Source organism: Geotrypetes seraphini, chromosome 2 (genome assembly GCF_902459505.1).
Source record: "Geotrypetes seraphini chromosome 2, aGeoSer1.1, whole genome shotgun sequence".
Lineage (NCBI taxonomy): Eukaryota > Metazoa > Chordata > Amphibia > Gymnophiona > Dermophiidae > Geotrypetes > Geotrypetes seraphini.
In genome coordinates this window covers 72,257,317-72,271,777 of record NC_047085.1, presented here as the reverse complement: position 1 = coordinate 72,271,777, position 14,461 = coordinate 72,257,317, and the positions used below count along the sequence as shown (strand labels likewise).

Below are 14,461 nucleotides of genomic sequence, written 5' to 3'. Positions count from 1 at the left end.
CAGAGTAATCCTTTTTGCTACATTCTCCACATCTCATCAGTGTATTGTAAAAAGGGAAGGTGGCTCTTCTGGTTGTCATTCAGTTGATTTGTGAGGTAAGTCTGTATATTTTAAGGATGTGTGATGGGATACTTGCCATGGAGATTCCTATCTGTTGCTTTTAAGCTTAAGATTTGTCCTTGTTAAAATGAAATGTAAATGTTTTTATGTTGGGTTTTGTTTTCCATTGCATATGGCACGTTCCTGTATATTTAGTGCAGAAAAGAATTCCATTTTGAAGCTTTGCAGTGTGTATTAAGAAGAAATACAGTGTACTGTTTCTAGGGTAAGATGCCCAGTTTGTCATGCACTACAAACATATATTAATCCTTATCTCATTTTTAGGCCCATTCACACGACCGCATCCTGCTCTATGGCGTATGGTGTTTGGTAAGTGGTTGGTTTTATTGTTTTTTTTAAGATATTGATTTATCATCTTAATCATGTTTCATGCTACCTGGCAATTATAAATCATTAAATTTTTAAAGCACATTATGTTGAGGGTGTGTGTGCATATTGCTGTAAAAACCTTCTCAGGCAGATTTTGCTGAAGTGTGATAGCTAAGAATCTTGATGACATTTCAGTACTTTTGCTAAATTTCAGCAAAGTTGTCCATCCAGCAGAAAATCCCTGAGGCGTCCAGAGTAAAAGCCAGCTGTACCCATGCGCTTGTGAAAAGGGCCAGTACAGATAATTTTTGGCCCTGTGTTTTTTGACTGGTTTGCAGTGTTTTTGTAAAGTACTGTATTTTTCACTCCATAAGATGCACTCCCCCCCCCAAAAAAAAAAAATGGGTGGAAATAAGGGTGTGCCTTATGGAGCGAATACTCTCCCCCCCTCCCAGTACCTTTTTGTAATCCCGGCGGTTCAGCGCTATATCGGCAGGTGTTCCTATCCTTCCCTCGCTGGATGGCTGCCTGAGTCCTGATCTGTTGCGGCAGAGTGGCGCAAAGGCAGGCACGAGCTTTTTGCGTGCCTGCCTGGTCCCGCACCGCTGCCTGAATGGCTACCGTCCGTTCTCCCGAGTCCGCGATTTTCACAGAGAAGTCTAAATTTATTTAAGATTTGACACCAAGGTTGCGAGCTGATGAGACAGGGAGGATGAGATGGAAAGTGGGGGGAGGGGAGATGTATATTTGCGTGGAAGGATAAGTAGTTCAGTCTTGGCCATGTTTAGTTTTAAGTAAAAGACAAAAAAGGAAATCCAGCAGATCTGCAGTAAAAATACAGTGACCAAAAGACTGATGTACAAGATGCAGGCAATGTTTATTGCAAACAAACAAACAGATTGTTGCATACAAATAAACCACTTTATTTAAAATACTAGTATTTTAGCACATTACATTAACGGGTGCTAGAATATATGTCTGTCTGTCTTTATTTCTGTCTCTCTCTTTCCCTCCCGCTGTCTTTCTTTCTGTCTGTCTCTCTCCCTGGACCCCTTTGTCTGTCTGTCTTTCTGTGTTTCCTGCCCCTGTGTCTTTCTTCTTTTCTTTCTGTCTCCCTTCCTCCCGCTGTCTGTCTTTCTATCTATCTATCTGTCTCTCTCCCTGCCTCCTATGCAGCAGCATTTCTCTCCCCCCACTTTCCTGTGCAGCAGCCACAGCAGTATTCCCTCCCCCTCCATTTCCCTGTGCAGCAGCCACAGCAGCAGCATTCCCTCCCCCCACACCACTTCCCTGTGCAGCAGCAGCGTTTCCCCTATCTCCCCTTTCTCTTCCCGCAGTCTGGCCGGCTCCCTTACTGCCCCCCCCCTTCCCTTCCCGCGGTCCCGACTACAAACCTGCCGATTCAAGCAGCGTGTGCAGCACTGTACAGACGCTGCTTCGTGGCCTTCTACTGCCATGACATCATCAGAGACGCGGCAGAGCAAATCAGGGCAGTAGAAGGCCTCAAAGCAGCGTGTGTAGAGTGCTGCACACGCTGCTGGAATCAGAAGGTTTGTAGTCGGGACCGCAGGAAGGGAAGGGGGGGCAGTAAGGAAGCCGGTCAGACGTAAGCTTGACTCCTATGACTGAATTTTGGCAACACATCTCTCTGTCTCGCAGCGGGCTTGCTGGCTCTGGCCAGCCAAAGTTCATTTTTTAGTTCAAAGCCGATGCTGCGTCTCCTCTCTCGATCCCCGGAAGTCTTCTTCGACTCTGGTGAGGTTCGATAGAGGAGCCGCGGCGGGGTCTTTGAACAAAAAAATGAACTTTGGCCGGAGCCGGCAAACCCGCTGCGAGACAGAGAGATGCGTGGTAAGCGCGCATGCGCACTCTGCCGGCCACGGAACTACAGATCAGGCAACACGGCATTAAGAGTGCGCACACGCTTAGCGTTTTATTATTATAGATGGGACCCAACAAGGTCCGTGTTTCAAACAACATGTCTTCTTCAGGGGTCCTATAAAGTGGTGGTAACAAAGGACACGCAACAAATGCCTGATCTGTATTTTAGCAGTGATGATGTACTGCTGAAATACATCATCACCGCTAAAGTACTCCTCATACAGATCAGGCGTGTGTTGTGTGTCCTTTGTTACCACCACTTTATGGGATCCCTGAAGAAGACGTATTGTTCGAAACGTGGACCTTGTTGAGTCCCATATTTTAAATAAAGAGATTATTTGTACGCAACATTCTGTTTGTTTGTTTACATCTTGTATATCAGTCTGCAGTACCCTTTTTTGTCTTTAGTTTTAGATTCAAACAGTTTTTATTGATGCAAATATCATCAATACAGCATCAAAGGACATCAATAATGCATCAATTATTAATATACATAATAAAAGACAAATTCCAATATCAATAAACCCCCACTTATCTATATGAGTTTGAACCTTTACCGTCCCTTTCCACACCCACCCCTTCCCACCCAATAGTACTCTCTACCCAATGATACTCTCTCTATTTGACTAAATAAAAAGCCCAATTAAGAGATCCAACTTAAAATCGCATTATGGCCCTTAGGATGCAAATCTTGCAAATATGAATCCCAAATTTGTATAAATAACATCTTTCGCTTTCTTATAATTCCAGCATCTCTAGCTTCCCAAATGGCCAACTGATGTAATTGGTTCCGCCAATGCCAAAACCTCGGAGGATCAGGGATCGTCCAATATTGTAATATACATTTTCTAGCCAAGAGACTCATTTTCCTACACAACGCCCTATTTCCTTTAGGTAAATGGCCAAGAGCTTCTGGAAAATCCAAAATAAAGAAAGAAGGAGAACAGCGCAATGATCTTCCAATTATTTTTGACATATAATTTATTATTCGCTTCCAAAAGTGCTGAATTATGGGGCAAAACCAAAATGCATGACCTAATGTATGACTTTCCCTCCCACATTTATGACACAAAGGAGTAGGAAGACCTCCACTATAAAACAATTGTGTTCGTGTGTAATAGGCACGTAATGTAACCCTATAATACGTTTCTCTTAACCATGACCAAGATGTCACCCCAGGTGTCGCTCTTAAAGTACGGGCAACATCCCAATGTCTCAAATTAAGCTGTAATTATTTCTCCCATTTCTCCCGAATTTTCTGATAGTCCTTGTCTGGTTGTAATTTTTGCAAAATAGAATGAATATAAGACACCGAAAGAGACATCCCCTCCTCCTGAGCAAAGAACTCTCTCAATCTAACACCCAAATGCATACTCAACTGTACTCTAAAGGCAGGATATCAAGGCAGCAATGTCGGACAGGCAAACTGAGACTCGGGCTTGGATTCCTGTAGAGATTTCAGGTGAAGAGAGGTAGATCTGGGAGTCATCAGCTTAGAGGTGATATTGAAAACCATGGGGGGAGATCAGAGCACCAAGAGAATGAGTATAGATGGAGAAGGGGTTCCAGATAGAGAATGGGGCCCTGGAATCCAAGTGAGGACAGCGTGTCAAGGGGAAGGCTTTTGTCCCCTGCACTCTACTGAACTGCCCTTGTCAAAGTCTTCAATGACCTCTTCCTGACCAGATCCAAAGGCCACTACCCTATTCTCATCCTTCTTTACCTATCCGTTGCTTTCGACCCTGTAGACCAGGGCTGCCCAAGTCCGGTCCTCGAAATTTACTGGCAGGCCAGGTTTTCTGGATATCCACAATGAATATGCATGAGAGAGATTTGCTTGCACTGCCTTCTTGGTATGCAAATCTCTCTCATGCATGTTCATTGTGGGAATCCAGAAAATCTGGCCTGCCAGTAGATCTCAAGGACCAGACTTGGGCAGCCCTGGTCTACAAGGTCGAAAGCAACGGATAGGTCAAGAAGGATGACAAGTTCAGTAGAGTGCAGGGGACAAAAGCCTGGTTGGAGTTTGTCAAGGATGGCTAGGGATGATAGAAAATCCAAGCAGCAGTAGTGAATAGCACATTCAAGTAGCTTGGATAAGAGGGGAAGAAGGGAGATTGATTGATAGTTGGCAGGGCAGTTAGGGTCCAGTGACGTTTTTTGAGGAGCGGTGTAATTATGACATGTTTGAAGACATCGGGGAGGTTGCAGTGAAAAGTGATAGATTGAGGATGTGACAGATACAAGAGGTGACCGTAGGAGAGATAGCATTGAGTAGAGGGGTAAGAATCTGGTCAGAGGAGCAGGTAGTGAGTTTGGAAGAGGAGAGAAGATATACAGTTGCCTCTTCAGTGATTTTAGGAAAGGAAGAAAAGGAGGCAAGGGGAGGAAGAGGTGGCAGTGGCTTGGTTGAGAAGTCAAGGTTAATTTTGTGGACCTTGTCATAGAAGTAATCGGCCAGAGTCTGGGGGGTGGAGTGATGGAAGGGCTGCTGGTGGGGGGGGGGGAGACACTTTGAGCAAAGAGTTCAGAGTGGCAAAGACACGGCAAGGTTTGAAGCCGAGAGTCAGGTGGGTGTAGTAGTCCTGCTTGGCAAGTGAAAAAGCAGACAGGAAGGAGGTCAGGAGGAATTTGAAGTGAATGAAAAAATTAATAATAATATTGATAGTACAAGATATTGTAAAAACTGGATGATCCATGTTTTCAAAATGATTTCATCCAGAGAGTGACAATTAAGATCTATTTAGCAAAATGGCATTTAGCCAAGCAAAGTTGCAATTAAATTTTTGTACAAAATAAGTTATACGGTACAAAGTACTTGCTAAGGAGTTTACTAATAGAGGTTGATTTAATATATTTTCGAAGGTCATACTAAATGGTTAAGCAATTGCAAAGTATTTTGAAGCTATAAGGGGTCCTGTTTTTTCTGGAGTTGTTTACTCTTTCAAAATATACAAAGACTGTGGGAAATGCAATGGCACTAATAAGCTGGAGGAAAGATTTCTAGTGCAATAGGTGTCATTCTGGATGGCCGGGTAATATCCCCATGCTTGTGAGCGATGCAGAAGGAATCCACTCCAGCTTTTGAATCCCTCTTCCTTTACTAGAGAGCTCTGCTGCCCCCTTCAGTTTTTCCTTGTGCACGCAAGCGAGAAGGAATCTTGTTCTGTTGTGCGTTTCTTTATTTTTTCTGTCTTTTTTGCATTGTTTGACTGATTTTGTGCTTAGAGCTCCTCTATTCGAAGATCTATCTCTGCCTGCATGGAGGAGAAATAGACAGGTCTGCAGCTGACAGGCCAATCCCTCTGATACCTGCTGTCTAGACTGCAGAAACCTTTTGGAGCTCGGGGTCTGTTCCCCTTGTAGCAATGTCACCTACCGCGTTATAGGAGCTTGCGCACAGGCTGTCGGGCATCTGTAGGGGGCTCAGCAGGGTTTTGAAGTGTGCTGGCTGTGTTTCATCTCCTCCCTTTAGTGTCTACGAGTCCACAGGAGTTCAAGACTCAGGTCAGAATTCTCAAAAACCCGTGTTAAAAAGCAGGGCTGTGGTAGATAAATCCTCTGACTTCTCAGTTTATGGTACCCACGACTCCGACTCGAGGTAACCAAAATTGTCTCCAATTTCTTGACTCTGACTCCACAGCCCTGTTAAAAAAACGACGGTCTGCTAATGCAGCCATTTTGATAGCGAATATAAAAAACCGAGACATTCTCAAAAATTTGCGATGCAAATGAGATTGGCGGACAGCAGCGAAGATTCGCAAAATTTGCATGTGCCCATCGCTGGTGATAGTGATGGGCACTTGCTCAGAAAAAAATGCTGTAAAAAGAAAATACAACACCAGGGAGGGTCCTAAGGCTCTGATTGGCCCGGACACCTAAGGCCTCTTCTATGGGACGTCCGAGCCAGTCAGTGCCTTAGGACCCTTCCGGATGCATCCGAGGAGGGGCCTGAGGCTCTGATTGACCCGGGTTGTATAAAGCCCCGCTCATGGGAGGGGCCTTAAACAACTTGGGCTAATCAGAGCCTTAGGCCCATCTCCGGTACATTCCAAGATGCTCCGGGAAGGGGAAGGCTCATTTTAGATGACGCAGCAGCTGGGAGGAGGGTGTCAATATTCCTCCGGGTCATCTCTTTTGAGGTAAGGGGGGGAGTCACTTGAAAGCGGGGGCAAGTGGAAATCGCTCCCACTGCAGGGGGGCCATCGGGTTGCAGGTGGAGGGATTTTAAGGCAGGAGGAGAGAGTGGGTCTCTCTCCTGTTGCAACGGCTGGGTCGGCGGGGATTTTAGGGCAGGAGGAGAGAATGGGCATTTTTCCTGCTGGGGGGGCCCCCATTCCGTGGGGGGGGGGGTTGTGTTCGCCACCGCTGCAAGGGGGGGGGTGTTGTGATGCAGCGGAGAGAATGGGCTTCTCTCCCGCTGCATCACAACACAGGGCTTTCTAGCAGTCTCTGACATTGGCCGACACCCCTGGACCATAGAAACATAGAAGATGACGGCAGAAAAGGGCTACAGCCCATTAAGTCTGCCCACTCTGCTTACCCACCCCCTGTCTATGCCCTAATGACCCAATTTCCTTATCTTGACCCTCGTAGGGATCCCACATGGGTATCCCATTCTTAAAGTCTGGCACTCTGTCTGCCTCGATCACCTGCACTGGAAGCTTGTTCCAATGATCAACCACTCTCTCTGTGAAGAAATACTTTCTGGTGTCGCCATGAAATTTTCCGCCCCTGAGTTTGAGCGGGTGCCCTCTTGTGGTCGAGGGTCCCTTGAGAAAGAAAATATCATCTTCCACTTCGACACGTGAGGTACTTAAATGTTTCGATCATGTCTCCCCTCTCCCTACGTTCCTCAAGAGTGTAGAGCTGCAATTTGTTCAGTCTCTCTTCGTACGAGAGACCCTTGAGCCCTGAGATCATCCTGGTGGTCCCCAAAGGCAATGCTGCTTTTTGAAAATGGCTCGGCATTTTTTTAAGAATCCACCGGAGGGCTTATTTCAGTGTTGAAGAGCCCATTTGAATGTCAGTATCGGACACTGCTAGAAACCTCGCTGAAGACAGAGATAATCCCTTTTGATAAACTGCTGGAAAACAGTTTAGCGACAATGTTAAACTTTTGAGAATCTTGCTTTCAGTCATTGGTCTGACTGGCAGCCCAAAAATTCAGCGTTGGAATTTTCCCTGATCCTTCTCCCTGATCAAGCTACCTTTTGGAGCTGAGGCAGGCTGCATCACATTTCTGACTCGGTCAAATCCAAAAAGAGGGGATTGAACAGTTTCAAACAATAGGAGTGCAAAATAAGTGTCCAAACCCAATCAAATAAAGCAACTCCCTTATGGATTTCACCACTTGTTTGTAAAAGATGAATAGATTCATAAATCCTTCAAACTTGCAACAAAATATGCTCAGAGACCTGGAGACCATACCCGGGGAAAACTCCCCATATACAGCCTCTCCATCCAATCATTGCATATTCTCTGTATTAATTACCATACAGAGAATATAGAATGATTGGATGGAGAGGCTGTGTATGGGATGGAGGGTTCACTATGATAATAAGGGTATAGAAACAGACTCTTTCATCCTCTGAAAACCCACTAGATTCTAGTCAGCCTCTAATGAGCCAGGGCTGCCCAATTCTGGTCCTCGAGATCTAATGGCAGGCCAGGTTTTCAGGATATCCACAATGCAAATGCATGAGAGAGATTTGCCTGCTCTGCCTTCTTGGTATGCAAATCTCTCTCATGCATGTTCATTGTGGATATCCTGAAAACCTGGCCTGCCAGTGAATCTCGAGGACCGGAATTGGGCAGCCCTGCTTAATCTTTGATTTTATATACCGATCCATCCCAACTAAGGTGTGCTAAGCGTTTTAGCGCATACACTGGATTAGCGCGCGCTAGCTGAAAATCTACCACCTGCTCGAAAGGAGGCAGTAGCGGCTTGTGCGCATGGCAGTTTAGCGCACGCTATTGCTTGCGTTAAGGCCTTAGCGTGGCTTTGTAAAAGGAGCCTTTAGTAAATTTCTGAAATAAATATGTCTTAAATGCTTTACGAAAAGTGGGTAGATCAGAGAGAACTCTAATTATAGAAGGAAGGTCATTCCAAACTTTTACAAATAAAAATCAACAAAAATTGAACATAGTTTTTATTCTTTTAACAGTGGGAAAACCAAGTTTATATTTCTGACAGCTCCTAGAATTAGAGATTTCTTGTGAATTAAATGAAACAGAGACCAAAGGAGAAAAAATATCATATAGGATTTTGAAAATTACAGTTGCACACTTAAATTGGATCCTCCAGTAGACAGGAAGCCAGTGAAGGATCTCGGTAAAGGTGTGACATGGTCATATTTGTTTAAATATCATAAATAATAAATTAATGTGCTCAAAAAAAAGCTAATGAGCTTCAGGTATACGAGCCACAGACTCAACCAGCTCAAACTTTAAAGTTTAAACCATCACAGCACCCTCCAGTTGATTTTTTAGCAGCCCCAAACTCCCCTGGATATTTAATGCTGGTGACTAGGTATGGCCTAGCATTGAATATCCAGGTTTAACGCCAGAGCAGGCAATCAAAGTGATATCTGCCACTGGCTGAATATCAGACCAATTGCACCATATAGGGCCAGATTCTACAAACAGTGCCAGTATTGGTGTCTGTTGATCACATGTCAATCACGCAACATCACTGTTTGTAGAATCAGGGCTACATCAAACAAAGGCGCTGGAAAGGCCAGGGTTTTCAAGGCCTACATTTCCGGCACCTATGTTTGACATGAATTGCTTCTACGGCAGCACCTAAGATTGTTTCCAGCATTAGTCACTCTTCCTTTCACCTTAGGCACTACTGTAAATGTGGTCTAGGCACTGGGTTTGTAGGTGTTTTAAACAATTTTAAGGAGGTTTTTAAATGGCTTTGCTGCTTAAGTAAGGTACCTAACCTATGGCACTGTTTATACTGTAGAACATGGGCCTTAGTGTGTGTGTGTGTGTGTGTATGTATCTGTAGAGATGCTGCCTCAGCACCCTGAGGTTCTGGGATTGAATCCCAGCGCTGCGTCTTGTGACCCTGTGATCCAAAAATCCAAAAGCCTTAGAAAAAATGTTTGAGGAGGTCAAAAATATATACACAAGCAAATAGACCTGCTCCTAGTTTTCAAAAATTACACACAGAACCCTGAAGGTTTCAATTACTTCCTGTTATTGAGTTGATTAAGGGTGAATTATCAGTCTCTGTGGAGAAACCTTTTGCAATCAAACATTAGGTGTCCACCACGGTATATCCCACAAAGAACATGCACCCTATGTTCACCCGAAATGTTATATTAAATTTCTAAAGGTGCTGTGTGTAATAAGAAACTTGAAACATTATAAAAGTCACTATCGCTTATTCCACATTAAAGTCAACAGATGTGATAATAAATAATTCCTCATCCATAATAGCAAAATGCAAGAGTGCAAGAAAATGAATAAACTTACGGTAATCTTAGAGATTGTCGCAGCTATCCATAGTTCGTTAAAGGGGTTCCTTGGCTGATTGCCCAACTTAATCCTCCATTGCCCTATGTACAAAATAAGTACCTGTGTGTGTGTGTGTGTGTGTGTGTGTGTATATATATATATATATATAAACCACTTTGAATATGTAACCACAAAAAGGTGTTCTACGAGTCCCATTCCTATATATGTATATATTTTGTAAAAAGAGGACTATTAAAAATTCAATTTTGTAACCCATATAAAAACAAGGACCCAATCCTCTGAGAGATGTGGACCCAACAAGGTCCGTGTTTCGACAATACTGTCTTCCTCAGGGGTCCCAATGGGTTCTATTAAAAAACTTGTGGATTATAAACAAGTCCAAATAAAACGTGATGAAGCAATCCAAGTATGCTGTGAGATAATCTCAATAGCGGCATACTTGGATTGTTTCATCATGTTTATTTGGACTTGTTCATAATCCATGAGTTTTTGAATAGAACCCATTGGGACCCCTGAGGAAGACAGTGTTGTTGAAACACGGACCGTGTCCTGGGTCCATATCTCTCAGAGGATTGGGTCCTTGTTTTTATATGGGTTACGAAATTGAACTTCTAATATAAGTCCTCATCTTGTATCAACTCTCCATAGAGTCTTTTGTTTCTCTTGGATTTTTACTTCTGTGGAGTGGTCGGGGTCAACTTGTTGCTTTGCTATATTTTGTAAAAATACACATATTAAGAGTGTACGAGATCTAAAAAAAGGAGAAGTATGAGTCTGATATAGTGATCTTTTTTTTTTTTAATATAAATCTTTATTCATTTTTAAAACTTTCAACAAGTGTAACATAAGATACAATCTGTACTTTAACATCACTTAATATACCCTCAAAGTTTAACTCACATCAAATATCCCCCCTCCCTTATACCCAACAATTGTTCTTAAGCATAAGTAATCATAAAGATTCCCATCCCTCCTCCCCACCCTGGACGTGTATGAACAAAAGGGAAAATAAATAATATTCATTCTGTACAGTATTTTGTTAATGGTTCCCAAACATCCCTAAATTTCTTAAAATGCCCCTGTTATATGGCTAGTACCCGTTCCATTTTAAAGATTTGGCATAACGAATTCCACCAAAAATTATAATTCAGCTGAACCCAATTTTTCCAGTTTTTCATAATTTGCTGTATGGCAACCCCTGTCATGATGAGCAAAAGTTAATTATTATTAGAAGAGATTTGACTCTTGGCTTTCATGAAAGTACCAAATAACACAATGTCATATGATAATGCCACCGGATTTTCCAGTAGATTATTCACTTGGCCCCAAATGGATTTCCAAAAACTAAGTATCAATGGACAGTAGAATAGTAAATGATCTAATATCCCAGCTTCGAGATGACAGTGCCAGCATCTTTTAGACTTAGAGCTATCTAATTTCTGTAAGCGAACTGGGTCCAAACTGCTCTATGTAACAAAAAAACCCAAGTTTGTCTCATAGATGCCGACGCCTTACATCTCATCCTCCAAGGCCAAATTTGTAGCCATTGAGATGCAGTAATTTGATGCTTTATCTCAATGCTCCAAATGTCACACAGACCAGTCTTTGGTTTCTTATTCAAAAATCCAGATATTAATTTACACCACTGAGCGGCCTGATGTCCCAGGAAGTCCACCTGAAAGCATAAGACCGGCAGACTATGCTGAATAGTTAGATTTTTTCATTCAGGGAACCCCTCCTGAATGGCCTGCTTCAACTGCAACCATCTATAATTTTGTGATTTGTTAAGACCAAATATGTGTTGCAATCGTGAAAAGTCAAGCATCTTGCCATCTAATATAACATCATCCAAAGTCCGTATACCTGCCTTCATCCAGTATTTCCAGATGACCTTAAACCCGCCAGTTTGAATCTTGGAGTTCAGCCAGAGGGTCTGACACGTAGATTTATGGATTGGAATAGGTGTTAAATTATTGATAAATTTTAAAGTTTGCCAAGTGTCTAATAAAATTCTATTGTCCTTATACAGCCTAGGTATCTTGAGGCATCTTGATACTTAGAACGTGACCTAATCGCAGTGGAGACATGAGTTGCCATTCCAACCATAACCAATCTGATATAGTGATCTTAATAATATTATTGTACTGAGAAATGTATATAGAGCAACGACTATAGTTTGGTTATGTGGGAGATATAGAAATTGAAGGGCCTGACATTAAAAGCTTTGTTTTAATAGTCATAATCTGTTATATATACCGTCTGTCACAATATAATGTATGTTTTTTATGGAAATCGCTTAGATTTAAGCAGTCGATAAATTTTAAAAATAAATAAATATAAATCATGACTCTACCCAAATTCCACCCCTGAACACTCACACATGGATCATGTGAAAGTCCATGCCTTCTTACTGCACATGGTCTCCATAGTGTCTCAAGTGTGAGAGGATTCTATTTCAGTGCCTATTGAAAGGACCCAGATCAGTAGTCCTAAAGGTTTGAACTGATGCTAGCAGATAAGTTTATGGTTTTCTGGCCAGCAGAGACTACCTCTAAATTGCATTATTAGAAGCCAGAATGACACTATTTTTTCCTTTGCTACTCCATTGGCCTCAGGTGAGTTGCATAATGAGGCATCTTACTTAATAGTTCACATGAGGATACTGAGCTACCATAAGGGTGAAGTCTCTCCAGAAATGTGTAACAACAAAACCTGACCTGACCTACTGTGGTACAGGAGACAAGAATTCTAACAGCAGACGGAGACTTCAGGGCCCAGACTGGCTGTCCACTTCCCTATCATAGACCCTTCTTGATGCAGGTTCTGTGCCTTGTTGGTATCATCTTTGAACTTAGTTTTCTCTTATTTTGATCACACTTTGTACAATCTGTTATTCTCATGTGACAGATCCCGAAGAGAGACTTCAGGGGGGGTCACACATCTTCCCTTTCCAGACAACATACAATCAAATCTATTTGTAGCTGAAGGGAGAGGTTAGAGAGAGAAGGTTCAGTTGCTTTTCCTAAAATGTACAGAAAAATAGATTATTATATATATCATATAACCTAAACAAAGATTGTCTGGTATCATCAGAGACTTCAGACTTCTCCCAGAAGGTTAATTGGTATTCAGAATTTGCCACAAAATACGAGTATAGCGGCTAATTCAGCAAAACTGTTTTTGTAAGTCTCCTGTTGTCAAAACCAAAATTTCATGCTGTTGTAGAAATTTATCCAGGGTTGGTATAATTCCATTCAAGCCTTCTCTAACAATTGGTATGACCCATCATAATATCTCCCAAATTCTTGTCATTTTTACCACAAGATCTTAGTATGTCATTAACCCCCGTAAACTACAAAGAAATACAGATCTCACTACATTAAAAACAAGTTTTCAAACAATAAAACAGTACAGATCAATATATAGTAATAGTGTATGGTCAGTCTGTCAAAGGACTCAGCACCTCCTAAGTCTTATCATCAAATGCTTTCACTCTGTCCCATGAAATGCATACTCTTCTTAAGGTGGAAGAGAATTCTCGTGTTATATTAGGTTTAGGCAGGGCCGCCATCAGGGCAGTACTACCAGTCCTGCATTCAGGGGCCCGGAGCTGACAGGGGGCCCGGGCTCTCCCAGGGTCCTAGGCAGTGTTCTAAGGCAGGGGCGCCAGTAGGTCGCCAAGGCAAAGTGAGTCGATCACCAGGACTCACTTTGTCTTGGCGATCTAATCTATCGGGCCGATCAGTCTTCCTCTCCCCGACATCAATTCTGCAGTCGGAGAGGAAGTTCGGGCCAACCAATCGCAGCCTGGCTGGGCGGAACTTCCTCTCCGACGGCAGAATTGACGTCGGGGAGAGGAAGACTGTTCGGCCCGAAGCAGGGAGAGCATGCGTCGGCGTCGGCTTTGGGGCCTGTTATCCATTGGTGGGTCCTGTTCCCCGATGGCAGCGGCAGTGGCAGTGGCTTGGGGAACGGCAGGGAGAAAGAAAGAAAGGGGGCAGGCAGGGAAACAGAAGGAAAGAAGAGAAACAGAAAAAAAAGAAAGAAAGGTCAGGGAGAGAGAAAGAAAAAGTTGGGGGAGGGAATGAGGTGTGGAGGAGAGAAAGCATACAGGCTGATAGAAGGGAAGAAAGATTGGATGCACAGTCAGAAGAAGAAAGTGCAACCAGAGACTCATGAAATCACCAGACAAGGTAGGAAAAATGATTTTATTTTAAATTTAGCAAAGTGGAGGCAGTATTACCACAGTTTTCAAAGGAATTTGCCCAAATAACTTAATAGTTAACTGGGTAAATTCCCAGAGATGAAAACTTCCCTTCACTTACTATGCACAGTTCTGAATTTATATCTGCTGTCTATATTTTACAATAGGGTCCCCTTTTACTAAACCGCAATAGTGGTTTTTAGCGCAGGGAGCCTATGAGCGTCAAGAGCAGCGCTGGGCATTCAGCGCAGCTCCCTGCGCTAAAAACTGCTATTGTGGTTTAATAAAAAGGATGGAGGGTATATTTGTCTATTTTTGTATGGTTGTTACTGAGGTGACAATGCATAGAGTCATCTGCCTTGACCTCTTTGAAAAAAACCCAGAATAGGAATGATAATTAACATTTTCTCAGCGTATAGTGTGCTTTGTGTTTTTTAATTTTATTGTTGGTAGATCATT

The 14,461-nt window shown here is 42.8% G+C and overlaps 1 protein-coding gene across 1 annotated transcript in view; it reads left to right on the top strand.

Annotated features, from left to right (window-relative positions):
• The window catches only part of PTDSS1 (phosphatidylserine synthase 1), a 150,483-nt gene that overhangs the window by 14,305 nt on the left and 121,717 nt on the right, over positions 1-14,461 (top strand). The window contains exon 3 of the mRNA XM_033933165.1: positions 385-429. Within this exon, the coding sequence (XP_033789056.1) occupies positions 385-429 (45 nt within the window). The remainder of the gene's footprint in view (positions 1-384; positions 430-14,461) is intronic.